Here is a 25,317-nt window from a genome sequence, read left to right on the forward strand (position 1 = left end):
AAGCGATCAGGCGTTTTAATTTTAAAAGGTATTTCTTAATTTATGGAGTACATTTGAGATCTAAATTATATTCACGATATATAAATTATAATTCAATATATTTAAAATAAATCCTGAAATATCTACGTTATAATCACAATAAAACTCAAAGGACGAAAAGATCCCCTTACTCGACTATCAAAAATCTGCACATGTTTTCTGAAAATTATTTACTTTATTATAAAACAAGTTAAAACATAATAGAAGAAGAATAGCTATTCTAAAGAATGATACCTCATTTGCATATTATATGCCGCAAAAATTATTTAAATTTGAATAGCAGCTGGTGTTCGGTCGAAATATTTGTTTCGTTACTTTCCATAAATATAAAAAAGGAAGTAGACACCTTAATGAAATCGTTGGCAAACGCGAGATATGCACCTTGGCAAATTCATTTCATATTATAAGACGAAACAATAGATCGTTTAAACTATTCAGAATTTTATTTTTAAATAGGGATTATTCTGAACCCTCTTCGGTATTCTGAAAAGTTTAAGTAAAAAGTATCCAAATCATTCAAGCTCAAAAAAAGATTACTATATTCAAGAAAAGTTTTCTAGAACAATAATATTACTCTGACAGCATACCAAGGAAATAAAGAGGGGGGAAATGAAAAATTTAACTACCAAATATATTCAAACATTTATTTTAGCAAACAAATCTTGAAAAATATGTGACGTTTTGGTGAACGATCAAAAACGACTGCTCGTAATCTTTCAATATATATGCAAAATGCCGCGTTTCAAGTATTATCAAATATTGTACTATTTTGTAGTAGCTAAACAAAACATTGCTTTCTTTCGTATATCTTTATTTTAAACTTAAAAATTTCTGAGGTTTCTTTGTTGTTCAGACTAGAAAGGGAGTTTGTAAATCCATGATATCAAAAATCACAGTAGCATTTTTTTTGCTGAAAACCCGTAAACGGGGATGACAAACACATGTACACCTTTCATATTCTCTAGATCTAGTGATGTTATTTTTAAAGTTAGAATATTATCAAATCGTTCAAGTTACGATGATCAGATTATGAGATTTGTGGAAAAAATTCACGAAATCCAATGCTATTCAAACCTTAATATAAAAGCTTTTTTTAATCTTTAAATGCTGAAAAAAAAATTAATTTCAATGATGAGATTATATATGTCATCATGTATATAATCCCGTATATATTGTTACGGATTTTCACTTCTTTTGGTTCTTTTTGATAGAGTAGTGTATGGTGTGAAAGCACAGAATCAACAGGCCTCAGTGGAACACAACGACGTTTATACCACGAGTACACAAAGACAACGAGTACATAGACGAAAAATATTTACAGCAGAGAAGAACACATGACAGCAGACAGTAGCCCACAAGTAGTAATCATCCACAGCACACGAAGCGGACAGACAGAATCCAGCAGGAGAGGGGTTCCTCAGAGCTTCGCTCTAAGGTCTCTCCAATGACTGAACTTCTCGCTGTCTTCTCTCGCTTCAACTGCCGACTCGCTACTTCTCACAACTGGCTACACACAATATACGACGCTGCCTCCACAGTAGACAACAGGATTTGGCACACACGGGTTGGATCATTGTTATTTCCAGGATGAAAACACCACTTGTTATGTTGCTAAGTCCATCATGAATTGGTGTGAGGACAATGGGGTGAACCGACTGAACTGGGCTGCCCAGAGTCCAGACTTGAATCCTATAGAAAACCTCTGGGACGAGTTGGATCGCCGAATTAAGAGATGCGACAACCGTCCAAAATCGGTGAAAGAACGTACATGTCTTCTCCATGCCGGGTGGGAAAAAATACCACTGTCTGTCATCCAAACATTTGTGGAAAGTATGCCCCGTAGGGTTAAGGCTGTAAGTGCCACAGGTGAAGGCTCCATCAACTATTAAATATGAATAAATTGTGTTTTTCTCTTTTATCACAGGTGTCCAATTACTTATTGAGGGATAGTATATATACCTAAACTGGATTTAAAACATTCTCACCTCTCTAAAATAAAAAAATTTTGGATTCAATTTAATTATTTTGATTTTTTTATAATAAAATATAATTTCAATCGGAAATGTCAATTGGTACAACAGTTTTTTATATTCTTTTTATTTTTATCATATATCCAACCTATCAGTGGCCGTAATTAAATCCTTTTCTCTCGTACCCTTTTGAGAACATTTCGTGTACTTCTAAGAATAGCGTACCACAGATAGAGAAATGCTGATCAAGATTTATATTAAGATCATCCTGGAAAGTATATTTGGATTTTATGCTGATCAGACTTCGCTCTCGAGAAATTTCTATCCTTTTTTAAATTATTACTTATTACAGAAGTAAGAATGATTGATTTATAGAGGAATTTCCATATTTTTATCTTGTGTCAATTTAAATTATAGGATAGAGTTTTTTTTTTCTTTTTTTTTTTGACTAAAATATAATTAATTTTTTTCCAAATGCTTTTTTTTGTCTGATGTTTGATACTTGATCGAATTCGATAACGCAAAGTAAAGAACTTCGTTGGAGAATAACTTGTGAGAATACTATCAAAGAGTTAGTCTTTCTTTAAAAATTCATCGGAATCTTGTGAAGAATTTTCTTTTGACGACCGACATGTTGCCATGAAGAAAAATTTTGTATATAAATAATGTGATTCTAATGGCCCTGTCACAGTTTTTTCACCATCGCTCAGAAGATTTTTTATTCATGTCTTGCCAGAAATTTGTGTGAATACTTCTAAAAGACGGTGGCAGCAAAGCTGAAGTAGGAAAGCAATTTAGAATTCCAAATGTCATAAAAATGTAATTTAATATGAAGTAATATCCAGAAAAAAATGTGTTTGAGAACTGCGAATATTTTGACAATTATCTGCATCATTTGATAAGATTCTTTTTTCTATGGCGATTTTTGATGGAATTTTTTTTTAATTGCGTTTCTTTCTGAATTGTTTCGAATTCTATTACATAGAAATGTAGAACAAATTTCTTTATATATTTATATTTTTAAAGTTTTTTATTACCTAAAAATGAAACTAAGCACAAAGATTACATAAAGGGGCCGTATTATAATATACAAAACTATACAATATTTGAGGTTATTTTCGAATATTACCAATGAATTCCTTTGAAAATATAATTGTGGTTAATGTAAGGAACAATAAATTTGTGTGTTTTGTTACAATTCTTTTTGGAATAATTCATGATAATATTGCGTATAGATAGCCGAAATAAGCTGACATTGTTTTTATTCATAAACTAACTTTCTCGGAGTGATTAACTAGTTCGTCGGGAATATGGGTTATATGTAATTTCAGTTCTCTTATTTGTTTCTTCATAATCATTCTTTGTTTCTTCAACATATTTATTTAAATATTGAGAGAGGCATCAATACAACTTTCGCAACTTAAATGGTACCTTAAATTTTTACTTTCTCCTACACATAGTATAGAAAAAAGTATAGTAATCATCGAAAAATTCGAACTCGAAATTCTGACGCATTTTCTCGTTTTCGACGTCCTTGAGTTAAAAAATACATTTTTGGAAAATGTCCGTCTGTGACAGAACTCTTTGAGCTAGAAGGTTGGAATATGGTAAATTTGCAGATAACTATCAAATTTTGAGCAAAATCATGTTTTGAGAAAATCTGTCTGTCCGGGTGTTCGAATGTTAACTGCAGAACCAATAGAGATAGATATATGAGATCTAGTACACAGATAGAACTTTCTATGGTGTAACACCTGTCAAATTTTGATTTAAATTCAACAACGGATTGACCGTCTGTCTGTCTGCACTTTCAGATGCATGTAAACGAGATCGTTCAAAAACGCGATGACAATATATTAAATTTAGCATAGGATTTTATGACTAAGTGCAATTTTAGGTCAAATCTTTGTTCCAATTGGTTGAGAAAAAATGTCTAAAGCATAAATTCGATTCGATCAAATACGAAAGATTCAGTAAAAATACTAAATTCGAGATAAAGTTAATATTTCGTAACTACTGTACGCCAATACCATGGAAGGTGTTCACTGACATGACAAGTCTATTATAGGGTATGCGAGAAAGTTTTGGGGAGACCATTCCCACTGGTTCTTCTTATAAAATAAGCAATGGATTCCAATATGAAATGATTCATTTAATGCGCCAGCATGTCTTATAACTTATCAGCTGCATTCAAAGATATTGAAAAAATATATATAACAAATATAATCTTTGAGTTCATTGAATTATCTTGTATTATCTTCGAGCAATTTGTTAATAGATATCACATAATCAGGTGGAGGGGTTTGCCTAAAACTCCCTTGTGGGCTCTTTAATGAATATGTTATCCCTCCCCCATTAATAGATATCCCATAAAACTGTGAGCATTGGGAAGGTTGTAACGAAAACGAGTGTTCAGGACTTTATTTTCAAAGACCCACGCATGAGAGTTTTGTACTTCGCAGTAGAATAGATAAAACGGAATAAGCATTTGGATGCATTATTTTCGTTTGATTGAAATCAAAATTTAACACAGTGCTGTAAGTGTAATAATAAGAACGCATACAAAATTTCCTTTATCATTGCGAGTTTAAGTTATCGTGTTTACATTTATGTGAAAATATAGACTGACAAAGGGTTCACTCTCTGGCTGATATAATTCAAAATTTGGTATATATTTATACTTTAAATACTCAAATTATGAAATACATTTCATTTATCTAAATAGTTGCATTTTCAATTTATCGCGCTTACTTGAGTGTGAAAGTACAGTCCTACAGACAAATAATCTCTTGTTGGATCTGATTCTCAGTTTATCTTGTTGGATGGGATCTGAACTTTAAACATTAAATACATGCACCAAAATTTTTCCACTTTGCTTTTCAGTTTTTAATTACCGGGTTCACCTGTACTTGAACATACAGTTTTCTTGCAAATAGATTTTGAAATGGAATAACTTTTTTTTAATCTACATATTTGGTGTAAAGATCATTTACTAAATTCCATCTTTCTAGCAGAAGGCGTTTTTAAACTATCGTATTCACAGACAAAGTGAAAAATATATTAACCTAGGTATTTTTCCATTTCCGAGGGGCCAACAGTTTGGCGATTTTTTACGGCCCAAGAAAACGAAAAAGTACCATTATATTCCGAGGACCGTTGGCGACAGTTAAATTATATCCACCAAATCGCCAACAAAAAAAAATTTACCAGCATTTTGGCGATTTTTTTAAGGTCCTCGGACACAGAAAAATACTATTATATTCCAAGAGCTGTTGGCGACAGTTAAATTATTTTCACCAAATCGTCAATAGTAAAAAAAATCGTAAAAAATCCCCAACAGTTTGGCGATTTTTTTACAGCTCTCAGAAACGGAAATGTACCTAAATCTAATTCCAAAAATATGTTTTTTCAGATTCATGTAAAGCTAAACGCAAATATTCGACAAAATCCCGAATTCGAATTTTGTGATGATTACTTTACTTATATATACTTATACGAGAAAGTAAAAATTAATAAAACAAACATACTCTATATTCAACCAAAAGAATTCTCATTTCTTTGCTTTCCAGAATTTCAAGAAAGCACGTGATTAGATATTTGTAGAAATGATGTAATTGATTTATCTTTCATGGAAATAATGGAAAGTATTATTGAAAATACTGAATAAAAATATTTTTTTTTAAATTGTGAAAATTCAAGTAAAATTCAAGATTTCAAATTTTAAGATTTTATAAAAATAATATTTTTTCGGCAATATTTCTAGAAATTGTCATTGAAAAACCACTTTATTAAATTTTATAAAACAAAATTCTAATTAAAATTTTGAAAAAATTTTCCGAACCCACAATCACTTTTTCTCAAAGATATTTGTTTCGAATTCGATAACTATGAGTCAAACAGTGAACTCTTTTGAGGACCAACAAACACACACATTGTGATCTACATTCTCTTTTATTGTTAGTAGTGGTTACATTCGTGGGTAAAAAGCCTACAAATGTTCATTTATCCAAGGAGACAAAATGGAGAACACGGTCTACATCATTTTTTATTTCTAAATAATTATTAGTCATCTGTTCAGAAGGTTAAAAGGAATTAACTTGCAAAAAGAAGCTATTAATGGAGGCCATCTGCTGGAAAACTAATTTACAAAAGAAAAAAAAAGGAAATTCTGTGGAATCCTTTAAAGGCGTAGGGAATTGCTTCATTAGAATCTTTATTGATTCGTGAAGTTAGCCTTCTTAATGTTATACCTATACCTTTTAGTTCCTTAAAAGGCAAACTTGTCCTTGGAGAACTAATCCTTTTATTCAAGAAGGCTCAACTAGTAAAATGAAAAGAAAAAGGCAAAACTTTCCATGGATATTGAAGTTCTTGAACAGATTGAAATTAATGTAAAGTAAAAATTACTTTTCGTCTGCACGTATGTTAACATTTAAATACTTTCTTTTTCTAGCCATTAAAAAAATGAAATAGTATACATAATGAGAAATCAATGAAGAAAATATAGATTCTCTTCGATTTATATATATATATATATATATATATATATATATATATATATATATATATATATATATATATATATATATATATATATAATGATATAACTTCGAATAAAAATTTACTTTATATGACATAAAATTCAAACTATTTTTTCCCATCAGACATTTTGGTGTTATATCGATTTTTTTCTCTTAGAATCTTGGAAAGCTAATATTTCATTTAAGGTGATTTACTGTCACTTTTTTTTTAGATCTGGTAAAAATAAATATTTTTTTTCAACTAGGTGGAATGTTATGCACATTAAAGGTCGATAATTTATATTTTCAAATAAATTTCGCGTTCTATTTTTGGTGATTCCTATTTTTTAAGGGCTAAAGTAGCAATTTTGGTAGAAAATGTCATAAGAGGCGTAGAATTTAAATTTACGAAAGTACTTTTTTAAAGGTGTATAACTGTTTTTCCAAAACTCTGTAGAAATTTTTTTAAATGTTTATAAAATCACTTTTATTTATGAACTAATAAATAATAAATCTTTATTTGAATTATTTTTGATATTTTTTAGTCTTTAATTTATCAACCATTTTTTTTGTATAATAAAATCTTGAAACCAATTCATTCTGAAATACATCATCAGATGGCGCCATTCATGGTATCAAAATTTAATTAAACCAATCTATAAGCTGAGAATTAAATTCCGAACATATTAAAATAGTGTATTTTCATAGAGAATACACATGTAAAAGATTTATTCTAGAACATCAAGAAATGAAACAAAAATAAATCAACTGAATAAAAAAAAGCTATAAAGTAAATATGTTTTTTTTTCTTAGATTTTCAGTTGCTTCATTGCATTACAACAATCATTTAGTAGAACTGTAGCATTTTAAATTATACTGGTCAGTATATTGAATTAACATTATTTTTTATTCTATCTGAAATAAAGAAGCATTGTAGATGATCCAATTAATTGCACAATTTATTTAAATACCAACCCAAATGTTAATAGCAAGTTTAAATTACATTTGCACAGACAGCTAAACATTAATATATCTTAGACATCTGAATTATAGATTTAATTCATGAACAATAATAAGAAATCATAGAGTTTCTGCAACGTATATTCAATGGAATGAAACATTATTTTTGATTATATATGAAGTTCAGATGTCAAACATTTGCCTTAGACAAGTTATTCGTTTGTTCTAGTATTACTCAATAAGCCTTACACTAACGTAACCAAAGATTCTTCTTCAAACTCAAACGTTTCATCCATAGAAAATATTTATAAAGATATTCATAACTATTACTAGCAATATCCAGACATCAGATATTCGCCCAATAGTATACTATTCCATATATCTTTCTTTACAATCGTATTTCTGTGGAGCTTACATATATGTTTTTTATTCGAGCCTCCTATATTGCCTTCAGAATCTTTCAGACATTTCTTCTATAAAGTTGTAGCACTTTTTTTTTATTTCGTTTATCTATATAGCTCTTTGACTTTTATTTAACTTCTTTTTTTTTTCCAAGCCCTATTTGTACTCATATTTCATTTTTCATTAATTGTAATATTATTTTCGTCGATTGGTTCATATAATTATTTCTCATCTTAGAAAGTATTTGCTAAATCATATGAATTTGCGCTGGCTTTGTCATTATGTCTAAACCCAATTGGTCATATCAGTACTCTGCTTATTCCCATACTATTCTTTTCGAATATTCAATCTCTACATGTTGTTGTGTGCACGGTGTTAAAAGTAATGGATTAGATTAGCATAATGTTATAAATTTTTAGTATTGTTTCCTAGCTCAATTAATTCCATGCTGAAGTAGAGAGATTTGCAAATATTTTAATAGATGTTGAAATGATGTCAGGTCAATGATTCTCGAACTTGTCGACCATTTTTCATTGGTGAATTGCGGATGAGTTTGACGATAAAGTGAAGATTCTAGAAAATACAAGAATTATGGTTATGCATCAATTAGAACTGGAGGACCTAAAATTATATACCCTGTCAGAAAACCTATTTAAACACAATAGAAATAAAGCCAGTCAGTCCAACGCATTTTTTCTTTGGAATATTGAGCGCAGAACGACCTCTTTTGTTGTTTTACCCTGACCATTGTTGTGCTGTGCTGCTATTTAATTCATGATTTTCTGCCTGCTAGTATTATTTGCCAATGGATTTTAAAACCGCCGGTGCTTTTGCGCATATATTAGGATGGGTTTAAATAGACCAAATAGGGATTGGAGAAAAGTTGAAAGGAGGATATGTACATTTAACAATGAATTGAAATTCCGGAAATGAGCACATCCTTCCGCGTTTCACTCCTTAATGAGATAGAATCGTCGAAAAGTGGTCGTTTCAGAATACAGAAACGAACAGTATGTTATTGATTTCTGAAAGCACTGTCTTTGTAAAAGCTTCGACAGAGTTTTACTACTGGTATTGTGAACTTTCTTGTAGAATAAAGAATCTTAATCCGTCACCGAGAATTTCTTACACTCTATATATACAGAATAAACGATTTCTGTAGCAATAGAATATTTGGTAGAAAAAAATACTGAGAAAATTCCTACTAACTCAACAAAGATACATAAATTTCGCTGTGTTTTGATATTCAAATCACTACGTGCTTCTGTGAAGAACAGGTCTAGAGGTGAAGAATTCAGTAAATATACAAAATCTGATAGGGAATATTTGTAAAAAATAACATTCATCGGCTGATCTGATATAGCTAGACCACTTTATAGCTAAAATGTTTACCCCTCCCCCCTTGAGTTATATGATCCTTCCTTTAGAATATAATGAGAGAGCCCAAATATAATACTTTGGAGACCCCTCATAGTGAGAGAAAATCAAGCTTTTCACCTTTATGATATTAAAGCCAAATTCTTTTTTTTTTTTTTTTCTAGTTCTGTGATTTTGCGATGTTTAAATTTCAGCTCAATTAAGTAGAACAAAATTTCTACTCGTTTATTTATGTTATAATTAGGATTGAAATTTTAATCCTTATTTTCGTTATGTTGAAATAAGGTATCATTCCTATGGATTCGGGATTTTGCATTAGTCAAGAATACGGCTAAAGTTTTTTTTTCCGGCAAATTTTTATTCGGGGGAAATTTAATTGGTGTCATGCATATCAATATAAGGAAAAATAAAAGTCTAAACCTTAATATAAAATTGCAAGTTTCCAGGCAGAAAAAGAATTTTCATATTTTATCATTTAGACTTAAAAAATGATACGTCACAATTACTAATATAAATATTAATTATTAATATTACATACATCTGTTGCAATCAAGGTCAAATTTTCCTATCTTTATATTAAAAAAATTTTCTTTGGAAAGAATTGCTTTACATTAAGTATGAAATGCTGGCTTCGTGCATTTAGTCTCAATTACAATTGTATGTCAAATTTTACGGATGAAAGAACAATAGATTCGCCTGGATACAGCAGACAGCGATGCGCAGAACACTTTTTTTTATAAATATAAATATTTATTAGTTAGAGATTTATTTTATTTTCTCATCGTACATTTTTAAAAATTACTTGATTAATTGCGCTTTTCTCAAACATTTGCCTATGATTTCAACATTATAATATTCGTCTATGATTTCAAATAAAGTAAATAAACTCTACATTACTCATTTTTTGCGCTATAGTTATGCAAATCAATATAAGGGACACATAAAATAATTTTAAAATTTTATTGAAGTGAATTTTAAGACATTTATATAGTTTAATTACAAAATGTTGATTAAAAGTATCTCTGTTCAAATTAAAAGTGTAAAAATTAAATTATTTTATTATTGCAATTATATTTTTATTATTTACAATACATAATAAAGTAATACAGGATTAAAGATTTAACTAATAAAAATGCCGGGCAAGAAGTTGTATTTCCCATCATTAACCTCCATTGTATAAAATCTAAACTATTATACTCATTTTTTAAATTAAAGTAGTAAACAAAAAATAATTATTTAAATAAAAAAAATAATACACTACGTTTTTAAAATGGATTGAAAATATAAAATAATTTCTCTAACCCCGTATTAATTATCCTGAAAATTTCTCGTGAATTTTTAAAATTCACAATCGCGAATTTTCATGATACTCTGTGATTTTGAATTTTAAAAACTCACAAAGACAGATTTCCAGGACAATTAGCATGGGGCGAGTAGAAATCATTTTATCCATTTTAAAAATGTGGTATGTTAAAACAATTTATATTTAAATATTTATTTCCTGCCTTTTAATCTTGTGTGATTAAAATCTTGCAAAAACTACTTCCTGGTGAAATACACCAGATGCAAAATGAATACGTAACAGAAAAGAAAGCCAGTTAATATTGCATTATCATCTAGTTCTGAACTACTTTTAAATTCTAAAGTGCCTAGCTCTAGCCTTTAGTTTAAAATCGATTTCAAATTTTGCATCGACTAGACAAACAAGAAAGTTAGTTAACAAAAAAGGTTTAAAACCAGCGATAATGGTCTCCTTGAAGTTTTCTCACATATTCCTTAATAAAGACATAATCTTCTCGTATAACATTTGTACCTTGGAACAAGTTCTGACCATCTCAATTGCTCAGAATTTTATTTTCAGTGTCTGACACATTAGCGTAATATGTTTCATCTATATACTTATAATAAAGCTCAATGTGTGTGTGTGTGTTGGCGCTCTACAGACCAGGTCATTTGACATACAGCTATCAAATTTGGTACATGTATACCTTAGAGGTCGGGAATGTGCACCTGGGGTCCCTTTTTTTGAAATTTTAATTAGAATTTTAATTATTAATTAAAAACTAACTTTCCCGCCATAAAAATCTTCCATTTTCTCCACCGCCAACTTTTCCGCCAAAAAAATCTTCCATTTTCCCCACCGCCAAATAAGTAAGGCATCAGTTGTTTTTTTCTCCCAACAGTAATGAGGCTAGGGTTAACATTTTTCGACGGATTATTTCAAACGATTCTGTTTATTTTCTTAATGTTTTATGCATTTAAAATTAAACATTGTTAATTAATCCATGTTTGAGATTCATTTTGAAGTACTTTTGAATTAAAATAACACAGAATAAAGGAAATTAAAAATGTCTAATCTGCATAGCGTTACCCCAACTGGCGTAGAAAAATTCACGCATTTGCGTTAACGTAACTGGCGAAGAAAATCCACGCATTTGCGTTAACGTAACTGGCGAAGAAAATCCACGCATGCGCATTGTTCTGATTGTTGGCATGACAACCAACGGACGATTTAAATTATTTTTAGGTTAGTTGCATGCTTTTGTAAGTAAAATGTATTTATGTTAGTTATATATTTTTTGTATATGCTTCTAGTTTTAAGTACATCGTTTTTTAAGTAGTTTTTTTTAAACCTGTTTTCGACCGATTATTTTAAACGATTCATTTTATTTTCTTAGTGTTTGATGCATTTAAAATGAAACATTGTTAATGAATCAATCATGATGAATCTGAGAAATTTTTGTTGACAAATTCTTGAGATATTACATAAATTAAGAAAGATATTCTTTAGTGACCATAAAGTTTAAACGCTTAATGACTCTATTATCAGTAATCATATTATTAAAAAAAAATGCTTTGTTTCAGTAAAAAATATTATTATATTAATTGCAGATTAATCATTTACACTTTAATTTAAAGCATAATTTCTACGAGGGGTAACAGAAAATTAGAGAGATACATATCACGCTATAACTGAAGGCGTTTATAATATTATGAGTGAATTATATGACTATCAAAATTTGAAGTTTTAAAATATTTTGCTGAAGAATCTATTAAAGTTGGAATTGCGTAAAATATTTAATGGTACGACCGGAGTTTTATCCCCTGCTTGGCGAAATTTTTAAAAATCGCAAACAACGGCCTTGCGAAATGTTCAAAAGCAAAGAAGCAGATGTTCAGTTATAGTGCATAATAAAGATTGCCAGCTTTGGTGCGTTATCGCAACTTGGCGAAGAAGGGGATTAAACTCCGGTTCAACCTATTTAATTATTAAAATTTAAACGAACATTAAGATTGGCGAACCGGCTGGTCGCCAAAGGCGGCTAGTAGCATAATAAAGAAAACTGAAACAGCACTTTTGACGCCTTGTTTTCAGACTAAATGAAACCAAATGTGACTCATATCAACAATTTTAGCAACAATATTACATATCAACATTCATTTTTTAACGTTGCGTTTCTCAATTACGATGTTTACATGCATGAGAATGTATAGACCGACGGACAGCTATCCCCTTGACGGATTTTGTTGCAAATTCAATACGAATCTACAATTTAAATGCTAAAATTATGTACCAAATTTTATACATGTAGCTCTTTAACTTTTGAAGTTATCGTCGACATCTCTACTCGGACACATAGACAAGCTTCCAGTGAATAGAATTTATTCAAAATTTGACAGAAATATACAAATTTGGCGTAAACACCACTTGCCACTTTTCATATTTCTAACGTTGCTTTTGAGTTATCGTGTTCATCGGAAGACAGACAGACAGACATAATTCCAAAATATGCGTTATTTAGACTCAGGGTGGTGGAGAAACATCAAAATCTCGAGTTCTGAGTTTTTCCAAATTACAATACTTAACTCTTTATATGCTTCGTAAAATAAAAAATGATATACCATGTCCCAAGATCGAAAATCTGACGATTAGTTGAACCAGCACGTGGCAATCAATGCGATCAGCAAATATCCTTTGGAAGAAACGTGATATTCTCCAGGAAGATACAAAAACACTGTCAGGGGATTACTGTTAAGGGGGAAAAGCTGAAGAAGATAAAATCAAATACCTTCGAGGGGGAAAAAAGCCTTAAATCATTTTAAGCGTTTCCCAAAAGAACAGAAAAAAGTTTAATGGTATATATATATATATATATATATATATATATATATATATATATATATATATATATATATATATATATATATATATATATATATATAAAGAATCCGATATTCATTTTTTAAAAAACTCAGTCTGAAAAGAGCTGAGCTTTCATTTAAGAATTTAAGACAAGATTAGTTTTATCAATAAAATTTTTTAAAAAAACAAATAAAAATAATTTAAGATTAAAATATTTCTTAATTTTTTTTATTAATGTTTTTCCCTAATTTTTGTATATTTAGCTTTTTACAATAATTTTTTTTTTTCATTGTAGTAACATTTAAAGTGTTAAACTAAAGAGCAGAATATTGTTTAAAAAAATCACCCAGTGAGTATAAAATAATCAGTAAATAAAATTTCTAACTAATATTGAATCTCAAAAACTTTTTTATTATTATTTTTTGTTTTGATCGCGATCTTTTGGCATATATGATTGTAATTGTTAAAACCAGTGCAGTGTAATTTTCAGACAAGTAACATAATTTAGGTGCAATTCAAATAAATTATATTTAAATAGATATTGTAATATTTGTAATTTTGTGATCTTACAAAACTTGACAACAAATTTTGATTTCATTTAATGAATTTCTGTAATCTATATTCTCAATGAAAAATATCGTCTGATGTATGAAAATATAGTTTAAGAATATTATCTGAATTATCAAAAAAAAAAAAAAAAAAACAATACAGCTTCTTAAGTTAGAAATAAATTTCGATTTTTTTTTTCCTTCTTCTTCTTTTTCTTATAAGAGATACTAATACATTCGATTATAATTAGAACATTTACAGTTCGGCACTAAGATGGATGGAGATATAAACTGTCCAACATTTTCGCGAGTAATATTTTAATCTACGTATTTCGGATTAAAACACATAAAAAAGTGAATATTGTCTGAATTATCACAAAAAAAAGCATACGATACCTTAAGTTAGAGATAAATTTCGTATATTTTCTTTTTACTAGAGATACCGATACTTTTGATTATGATTAGAACTATACATTTCGATGCTAAGACTGATGGAGGCAAAATGTCCAAAATTTCGCGAGTAATATTCAAATTTACGTATATTCGGATTAAAACACACAAAAAAAAAAAGAAAAAAAAGACACAAAAATATAGAAGAAGAAAAAGAAAGAAAATAAAGCCATTTTCTTTTAAGAAAATAAGTCCATGAAACGAGACTTTTTGCATTCGCACCTTAGGCAATCTTCTCATGTCAACACTTGAAATATGAAAGTTTTACGTTCAGGTTCAAATACCATTTTCCTATCCATAATGCATTACTATCGTTAAAGTAGTAATCGGATAGCCGGGCCGTAGTACACGTCTTGGATGGTTTTATAATTCCTATTTCCTGTAATAATACTCTCCTGGTAAAAAAGTTCGCAGTTCTTGTTCTACACTCACTCGAGTAATCGGATTACTAAACAGTTTTTTCAAGAGGGAATTTCAGATGAATTATTTATGGAGCCGATAAGTTTTCGTCGTGGCAGCAGGATCTTGTGATTCGCTTGACACTAAGAAAGGAAATGCAGCCATTCGCGCCAAGGCACATTCTGGCCTCCTTTGACAGGAAAGGGTTTCACGTAAAATGGTAATAAAAAATCGATAGTGTTCTTACTTCAATTTTCTTGTGTATTGCAGCGTGAGTGTCACTTACACCGTATACATAAAAAAGTTCGTTCTAATATGCTATTCAAGCAAACGCTGACTGGTATTAAAAAATACGATAAAATAAATTTAAAAAATTGCTTTCTTCCGTGTCAAATTTTATCAAAGGCTTTAGCCTATGTCAAGAAAAAATGCACCGATGGTTTCATACTTTGAAAAGCCATCATGAATCATAACAACGAATTCGTAACAATGGATGACTAGCATTCAAATTAGTTTTCAGTTCAGAATATAAATGCAATATGCATACAAATACGAAAACAATTTAATTTTTGAAACAAAATGTAAATTTTAAAAAGCTTATATATTTTGCAAAGCGTTACGTGACAGACTTGCTTACTTTTTCTCGAAATTTTTAAAAACATTTAATATGCATTATTGGAAGAATGGGTGTTAGAATTCAGGGAATTGCTGTGTGTGTGTGTGAGAGAGAGAGAGAGAGAAAGATAGAAAGAGAGCATATAATTCTTGAAAGCAGAAGGCAGGTTCGAAGGTCTGATGTCGTTTTATTTTATCTCGGAGAAGCACGCATTATGTACAAGCGAAAGCGAAGAACACACACAACATAGATCGACACAGAGCGAAAAGAGAAAAATAAAGGCCAACTTAACATTTTATCCCTGATCTTATATAAGATAAGATTTCCGCCACAATATACGTGTTCAACTTTCAAAAAGCAACGGAGGGATCATTTTTTTCGACATGTGGAACTAATGGCGCATCATTTTTACAAGCTGAATTAATTAAACAGAAAAAGTGGAATGGGATCAGGAAATAAGAGAACACTTTAGAACAGCGATTCTCAACCTGTGGGGCACTAGAAGGGGGGAGCGAGAATATCCAAGAGAAAATATTATTTTAAAAAAATTGATTAACTTACTGAAAGGAAAGCACACATACACATAGAAAACAGGTAACATTTCGACATATTAAATAACTTATTAAAGTAAAACAACTTACTAAATCAAAACTTACTTAATCAAAACATACTAAATTAAAACTAATTTAATAATTTTTAGTGACTTCCTGGGGACATATTGCAGAGCAAAGTTTTTCGAAGGAAGGCTTAATATTAGAAATAGCCTCTCTCAGTTTTGCCGTGCTGCAATGTGTCCAGACGCACTGAGACGATTTTTGTTTTACATTGTATACCTTGGAATCTTCCGGACATTGAACGGGCACCATCGGTGCATATTCCGTTCTATGTTTGCCTCCTTCATATAATCATTTAAAATAGCAAATAATTCTAGGGCTGTTGTTTTGAGTTCTATTGGTTTGCCGAAAAGTAGTTCTTCTACTACTGACATATTATCACAAAATCGAACATAGGCAATTAAATGAGCATCTTTATTACTATCTGTTGATTCGTCAAGCTGTATTGAAAACAATTTGTCACGCAACTTCGAGAAAAGCTGACACTATACATCTTCAGCTATATCACCAATTCGACGAGCAACAGTATCATTGGAAACAGGCACAGACTGCAATTGTTTTGAAAAATTATCTCCAAACATAGTTTTTACATAGGCTCTTCACCAATGGTGTGAGGTTTTTGATATCTGGCTATTTTATATGAAACTTTGTAAGATGCAATTAAAGCTTTTTTATTCACAGACAAAATTTCTTTAAAAATAATTTTTGCTTTTTATATGATTTTAATTTTAATTCGAAGAATTCTCTGGATTTGTTGACGTACTCACTATGAAGTGCTTCCAAATGTCGTTTAAGTTTTTTAGGTTTCATGCTGCCTGCGGCCAACATTTTTGAGCAAATGATACACAGGGGCCTTCTTCTTCATTTACTTCAGTACTGGTAAACCTAAAATTTAAGCATTCTTGAGAATATTTTCTGGATTTTATTTTCGGAACCACGATCGTCTGTGTACTTGTTGATGCTTAACTGTCGTCTAATGCTTCTAATGCTCGCTTACTTCCGCTTAAAAATTTATCCATGAGTCTGCATAAATCTGCTGCCGTAAATATTTAATGTGGTGAATTGCAATTAATACGAAAACATATATAACATACATATTCACGATATATTCGATAGCGATAGAAGGTGGAATAGACTGGTTGGAATTGAAACTTGCGTTACCAAACATTTTCCTTCTTCCTATGAGAAAACATCTGCGCATGCTCGAGACGGCATCGGTCATGTGGATTCTATTCCACAACATAACTTATTTTTTTCTCTTTTGTTCATTCATGCTTCTATTCTATTTCTTTTATTTTTCGAAAAAATGTATTCCCAGTTTCTAAATTTAGCTCACCCCGTCTAGATTAACATTCATTAACGAATTTTCTACTTTCATATTATTTTAACGTTATCTCCCTGTTTGGTTTTCATTTCAAATATAATAATTAAAATCCCCCCCTTTCATTCGCTTCATCTGTTCAATGCCCGCTTTGCAAAATGCCAGACGTGGTTTCCCGCCAATGTTGGCTCGCTTTTACTCTTTTTCTGGCAGTTAGTTAAAAATAATTTAAAAACAGAATGCAAAATACTCAATATACATTATTGTTGTATACTTTTTTATTGTAAGTGGGGGGGGGGACGAGTTGAAAATTATGATTGAAAACTGGGCCACGAATACTGAAAGGTTGAGAAACGCTGCTTTAGAACGACCCCGACATGGGCCGAATTAGGCAAAAATTTAAGAAATTAATTTGGAATAGATTAGATATTAAAATACCATTGCATATATATATATAACCATAATTTTCGAAACAGAGTTGTGGTCAAAGACAGAAAGGACACTTTCAATTTTTAACTTCGTTTTATTTCATCCCGTGAGGCATGATTTAGCGACGAGCACATCAACACAGAACGACACAGAGCGAACTGAGGAAAAACTAAAAGAGAAGGAAAATATTTTTCCCAGTACTTATATACCGTGAGATTCCGATAGGGATTTCTCCACTCATGTCGAATTTGGATCTTTTAGAAGAATTTGTTTTAATCCCAAGATTTTTCCCCATTCATTGTTAAGACTATAGAAGAAAGATTATGTTTAATATCTTTGCTGCTGTTGTTTATTAGGCAAATAAAAAAAAATGCAAAAATTACATGATTTCAAAAGTTAATAGAGAATCGGACATTTACGTTTTTAATAACTTTATGATGTCATAAGACTGGTCTTTATTAGAAAGGTTAATGTACACAATAAACAGAATTTAAATTCACGCGGCTTTAGTTGGATGTCAGTTCGGTGGAATCATGGATATGAAGTCATATCTAAATGCAAATACACCCAATATTCCTGGTGGACTAGCTAGTCGTATCTCTATCTCTATCTATCTTTATATATATATATATATATATATATATATATATATATATATATATATATATATATATATATATATAAAGATAGATAGAGATAGAGATACGACTAGCTAGTCCACCAGGAATATTGGGTATATATATATATATATATATATATATATATATATATATATATATCATTTGCAGAACACTTTAGATCTAAATAGACAATAAGATCTTAAGTCTTGTTTCTTTACAAAGGCATCTTCCCTTTCCATAATGTTCACTAACACTCAAATAAAAACTAATCACTAAAATCGGGTTGAGAAAAACAGCGCGAACTACTAAGACAAAAAAATCAGATATATAAGACAAAAATATCAGAAACCTTGGTACAATAAGAGCTGAACTTCACAAAATAATGAATTCCATCAAACGTAAAAATCAAGGAGTAAAATAAGCAAGATTAAATGAAAAATAAAATGAATGAATTTATACAATAAGCACTTAAAATATTAAAAATATTATAGAATCTTACTTAAAAGAAAATTAATAGATCCCAAAAATGAAAGATTCAATATCGGAAATATCTTTCGGCAATTTTGTTCTTTCATCTAGTTTTACTTACAGGTTTATTTTATGTTTTTGTTGGATATTTTTTATCTTGTTTATAATGTTCTTGTATGTACTGTTCAATCGCAAATTCGAAAATCCTTCGTGTTTTTGCGCATGTGTCAGGATGCGTTTATTTAGTCAAAATAGGGATGAGAGAAAAGATGAAAAAGAGGATATGATTACATTTAACAGTAAGGTGAACTCAGATTTTTTGCGGACAAAAACTTAAAAACAGTGGATGACTCGTAATTAGGGGTTGCAATACCGGACCAAAATTTCAATACCGGTATTCTGTATTTTTTAGACCTTAATACCGGGATACCGGTTTTAATACCGGTATTAGAAATTTTAGAAAAAGAAAGAAAACGCAGGTGTTTCTTTGTTTTATTAGCCAGTTTTATTAGAGAGGGTAAATATCAAAAAAATATTGTAACTTATAAATTATAACAGCATATAAAGAATCACAAAAAAGTAAAGGAACAACTTATTTATTTAAATCACAAAAAAAGTGTAAATATCACTATTCAGTCTGTGGTACTATTACAAATTTTTGGAATGCGATCTTAAAAAACATAATGTATCAATTGTACTGCCTTTAAGTCTGAAAAGTAATTTTGTGTGAAAATGACCAGCTGTCGAAAACGCTCTTTCGGCATCTACGCTAGTTGGTGGTACTGTTAGCAATGCGCGATATACTTTTTCCAAGTATTTACCTCTAAATCCCTCATTTTCAAATAAATCAATTTCTTGTCGGATGGTTTTGGATATAGCTGATTTCTGTATTGTATTTTAGTTCGTTGATTTTTTTAAATTTATTTATCGCTAATTCTAATTTTTGTTCTAGAGACAATTCCTTTTCACTATCGACATGAGTGTCATCATAATCTTCGATAACTACCGAATTCTTCCGAATGTAAATAGATTTGTGAGTAAAAAATTTTAAGAAAATTTACTATAAAAATCAAATTTAAATTATTTTCTTTTCTTCTTTCTCATTTTTATTTTAAAAATCATTATAATTATGTAAATACCATAAGACATTTTCTATTTCGGTATGCCTTTCTTCTGTGCGATTTTTCAATGTAATACATAATTCTTCTGATAATGATGTGTGCTGTTATTTCATGACTGCAACATGAAATTTATTGTTGCATTAGCTGTTAATAAATTAAAATCTCTCCGATATAATGCCTCTATAGTCAGTTTTATTGGAAGTAGAGCTGATATAGTTCTGGATATTAAGTCGAATTCACTATCTGAAATTTAATTTACAGGTTTAAGTCGATTATTGCTTTTTGGATTGGGTTTCTAAATTTCAAAAATCGGGAATTCTAAATTTCAAAAATCATTAGGAGTAAACTGTTCCAACGTGTCTTAGAATCTATTATTAACATATATTCCGTTTTATTTTCAGTTAGTATATATTTTTGTAATATGGCATTTTTTGTAGGGGAAAGTTTAAATATCTTAACATTTTTTCGAACTTTATAAATTATAGGAAGCAATTTTTGATGGGTTAATATTTCATCCTCATTAGCAATATCGTCTTCAACAGCTATATTGTCATTATCTTCATTGTCAATATCACTCTCATTCTCTTCAAAGTCGGAATCCGAAGTTTCTATATCCACAGTATTTGGATTCTCCTGTTCTTTATTTTTTTGAACATCTATTACTCCTATTTGAATTCCATGAGAAAAGCACAATTGCTAATTTGCACCAATCAACTTTCCAACTTTTTTCATAACTGTTGCTCCATTAGTCGTTACGGATACAATATCTTCTTTCAGGGATAATCCATGTTTCGCTAATTTAGATTTAAGCAATTCATTAAGCCATTAATTAGCTAATTAATTTCGCCCTTTAGAGAGACATAAAAACAAAAACGTATACTATTTTGCAATGTTGGCGATCCCTGAACATATAGTGGAGACAATTTAAAAAATTTCTAGTAAGTACCGAAAAACCGGTATTTAAACTTGTGAATACCGGTATTACGAAATTGTAAAATGGCTCAAAATACCGGTATTGCAATCCCTACTCGTAATATTATGGGAAAAAGATACTAATTCATAATAAAATACTTTAGAACAATCTTTTTTACTGTTAAAATATTAAATTATAATGTTTCAACAGTAAATAAAAGATTAAATTAAAATGAATAAAATTCTGTTCTTTAAATTTTATAATTAACTTTTTTACAAAATAATAATAATTTTTTATGATAAAAAAACTTTTTCTTTTATTTGGCATTGACTTTTTTTTATAACTTTTTGAAATTAACAACGATAGATAATCACGCCAGTTCGCAAATTGTACAGACTAAGTCTATGGCAAAGGATACCGACGTGCGCTGATTGGTTTAAGCCTTGGCATCTTTTTGGCAACGTTTTGCCAAAAAGATGTCATACCGAAAAATACCATATTCCGTTAAAGCTTACATATTTATACGTTTTGGGCATTAAGTAATCATCTCCCCATATGTAGTTGATGGGAAAGTAACAAACGTTCAGCAACAAGTTTCAATGACTGCATAAATTATCTAATAAAGGCACGAAAATCATAGAAAAAGAAGAATTATTTAATTGCTGCATCATATGTTGAGTAATTATTTTCATTTAGTTTTTATACTCCTGTGCATAAACAACATTAGTTACTTGTATTACTAGTATTATTAGTAATATTTATTATTATTATTAATAATTAGTATTAGTAGTATTACTAGTAATATTTAGAGAAAACAATTATAATTATAAAAATTACATCGTGTTGATATTCACTCGTATCTTCCATAAAACTAATGAAAGGTACAAGGTTTGAGCCAAATAAGCGAAAACTACACTATTATGAGTGCAAAACATTGCCAAAAAGTTGCCAAGGCTTAAACCAATCAGCGCACGTCGGTATCCTTTGCCATAGACTTAGTCTGTACGATTTGCGAACTCGCGATAATCACGGTCATATTTAATGATATATAAAATATTTTTCATGCAACTCTTGAAAGCTTTTTTGTGGCTTGAATACATGCACGTGGGAAAAAAAATAACTAAACGAAAAAGTATTTAATGGATAAGAAATCAAGGTTAAAGAATGACGAAATCCGGAAATGCGTTCACGTTCCGTGCCTCACCCCTTAATGAAGTAGAAGCGTCGAAAAGTGGTAGCCTCGGGATACTGAAACGCACAGTACATAAAGTTTATGTGTATATCTGGAGGCATTTGATAAACAAAATCAAAGTTTTTTTAATTACTTTGTATGTATTTACTTGTATCAGATATTTTATATGTATTAAATTTGTGGCTCTTGGCATGAAAAGAATTTGATTAATCGGAATAACTATTTTTTAAAATTATTTCTTAGATATAATTTAAAAAGTCATTTTTATATTATATCTAATATTATTTTATTTTAATAATATATTATATTATATTAATAATATAATATAATTTTATAAGTCATTTCCAGATTCTTCAGCAAATGACTTTGAGAAATATTTTCATACATAAAAACTTCACAATTTTTTGTGTTTGGTAAAAATAAATAATATTTTTGTATAGTATTTAAATAGATAATATTTAGAGATACTTCATATTCTCCTGAGTATAACAGCATCCATATATCTAATATTTAAATGATATATTTGTTCTATGAACGAAATTAGGCAAATTTAGCTACATTTCATAGATCCGGAAATTCTAGATTTAAATTAGCAACATTCCAAATGACAATCACCGTCGCATGTCACATAAGGTCATTAAAATCAAAATAAAAAATAATAAATTTTAAGAAAAAAAATACATACAAATAAATGTGTATTCTTTTTTAAGGGGTTATTGCCAACAACATTAAAATCTAATTTTTGAATTCATTTATGTCAGTTCTATTGATTCTCATCTTAATTAAAAAACTGTTTGAAACATACTCGATTAATGCGTCATCCGCCCTTTGACTACGTGATTGCCTGAGTTCTGAAGTATCTACAGTTCTCACTATACTGTTACAAATTTGTAATGTTCCTTCCCAGCGCAATTAGTTCCAACAAAAGTATGACTGTTTTACGGTCAACTCTGTTGGTGCCACGTCAATGATCTCAAAGCTTTGCGACAAAATAGATATTACTGGAAATTTCCAGAATTTTATCAATTGCGCCAATAGGAACAGAGATACGCCTGATTGGTCCAGAGCCTTCTTTGCCCGCCTCAGGGAACTATAAAAGGCCGGCAGTCTCAAGCCGCAGTCAATAAAAAGCCCCGCACCGAAGAAAATTTCAAAATCAGCACGGAAAACTCCTACTCCCATCTACAAGAAGAAAGTGATAGGCCACCAAAATCAATAGCACCGATCAGTTTAGTTATCCAAGAAAACTTCAATCAAATACTACAAGAGATAATGAGGAAACATCCTGAAACGGAAAACCATTTTCAAAGAGGTTTTATACAAATAAAACCAAAAACAGAAGAAAGCAGACGTGAAATAATTAGCCTACTCCAAAGCAAAAAACAAGATTTCATTATCAATGAAGCTCCTGAAGAAAGACCTATCAAAATAGTTATTAGAGGACTCCCGAACTACACCACAATAGATGACATCAAAAACGAACTTGAAGCGAATAATTATCAAATTCAAAGAATCAACCAAATGAAGAACTTCAGATCAAAAACCCTCCTCCCATTATTTCTCGTAAAAGTCAGAAAAACCGGTAACTACAAGAATATCTTCAACCTTAAACACCTTTGTTTCCTGTCCGTGAAATTAGAGCCTTACAGGACAAAAAATACTGCCACTATATGCTACAACTGCTCCGGATTCCACCACTCTGCCAGGAACTGTCGAATAAAACCCAGATGCATCAAATGTAACGGAAACCACCCCACCCGTGACTGCCAAATAAAAGAAAAAATAGGGAACCCTGTTTGCATTAACTGCAATGCGACCGGCCACCTAGCAGCCTGGAAAGGATGTCCTGCAATACCTAGAGCCCAAACCCAAACTGCAAACTACCCCAGAAGATCATATGCTGAAGTTATCAATAAAAGTAATAGCCAAATCATCAATCCTACCCGGTCTTGAAACATATTATATACTAGCCGCCTTTGGCGACCAGCCGGTTCACCAATCTTAATGTTCGTTTAAATTTTAATAATTAAATAGGTTGAACCGGAGTTTAATCCTCTTCTTCGCCAAGTTGCGATAACGCGCCAAAGCTGGCAATCTTTATTATGCACTATAATTGAACATCTGCTCCTTTGCTTTTGAACATTTCGCAAGACCGTTGCTGGCGATTTTTAAAAATTGCGCCAAGCAAGTGATTAAACTCCGGTCGTACCATTAAATATTTTACGCAATTCCAACTTTAATAGATTCTTCATCAAAATATTTTAAAACTTCAAATTTTGAGAGTCATATAATTCACTCATAATATTATAAAGGCCTTCAGTCATAACGTAATATGTATCTCTCTCATTTTCTGTTACCACCTGTAGAATTTATGCTTTAAATTAAAGTGTAAATGTTTAATCTGCAATTAATATAATAATATTTTTTACTGAAACAAAGCATTTTTTTTTAATAATATGATTACTGATAGCAGAGTCACTGAGCGTTTAAACTTTATGAGCACTAAAGAATATCTTTCTTAATTTATGTAATATCTCAAGAATTTGTCAACAAAATTTTCTCAGATTCATCATGAACAAATCGATTCATTAACAATGTTTCATTTTAAATGCATCAGACACTAAGAAAATAAAATGAATCGTTTAAAATAATCGGTCGAAAACAGGTTTAAAAAAACTACTTAAAAAACGATGTACTTAAAAATATAAGCATATACAAAAAATATATAACTAAAATAAATACAATTTACTTACAAAAGCATGCAACTAACCTAAAAATAATTTAAATCATCCGTTGATAATGGTTGTCATGGCAACAATCAGAACACAATGCGCATGCGTGAATTTTCTTCGCCAGTTACGATAACGCAAATGCGTGAATTTTTCTACGCTAGTTGGGGTAACGCTATGCAGATTAGACATTTTTTAATTTCCTTTATTCTGTGTTATTTTAGTTCAAAAGTACTTCAGAATGAATCTGAAACATGGATTAATTAACAATGTTTAATTTTAAATGCATAAAACATTAAGAAAATAAACAGAACCGTTTGAAATAATCGGCCGAAAAATGTTAACCCTAGCCTCATTACTGTTGGGAGAAAAAAAAACTGAAGCCTTACTCATTTGGCGGTGGGGAAAAGGGAAGATTTTTTTGGCGGGAAAGTTAGTTTTTAATTAATAACTAAAATTCTAATTAAAAATTCAAAAAAAGGGAC

General features: G+C 30.2%; 1 protein-coding gene across 1 annotated transcript; it reads left to right on the forward strand.

Annotated features, from left to right (window-relative positions):
- The first annotated feature begins 1,661 nt into the window (after nt 1–1,661).
- LOC129962771 (uncharacterized) lies at nt 1,662–24,056 on the forward strand. Its single transcript, XM_056076766.1, has 2 exons — nt 1,662–1,892; nt 23,190–24,056. The coding sequence occupies exons 1-2, from the start codon at nt 1,662–1,664 to the stop codon at nt 24,054–24,056; spliced, it is 1,098 nt and encodes a 365-aa protein (XP_055932741.1).
- The last annotated feature ends 1,261 nt before the right edge of the window (nt 24,057–25,317 follow it).

The sequence above is a fragment of the Argiope bruennichi genome, chromosome 3 (genome assembly GCF_947563725.1).
Source record: "Argiope bruennichi chromosome 3, qqArgBrue1.1, whole genome shotgun sequence".
In the NCBI taxonomy this organism is placed as follows: domain Eukaryota; kingdom Metazoa; phylum Arthropoda; class Arachnida; order Araneae; family Araneidae; genus Argiope; species Argiope bruennichi.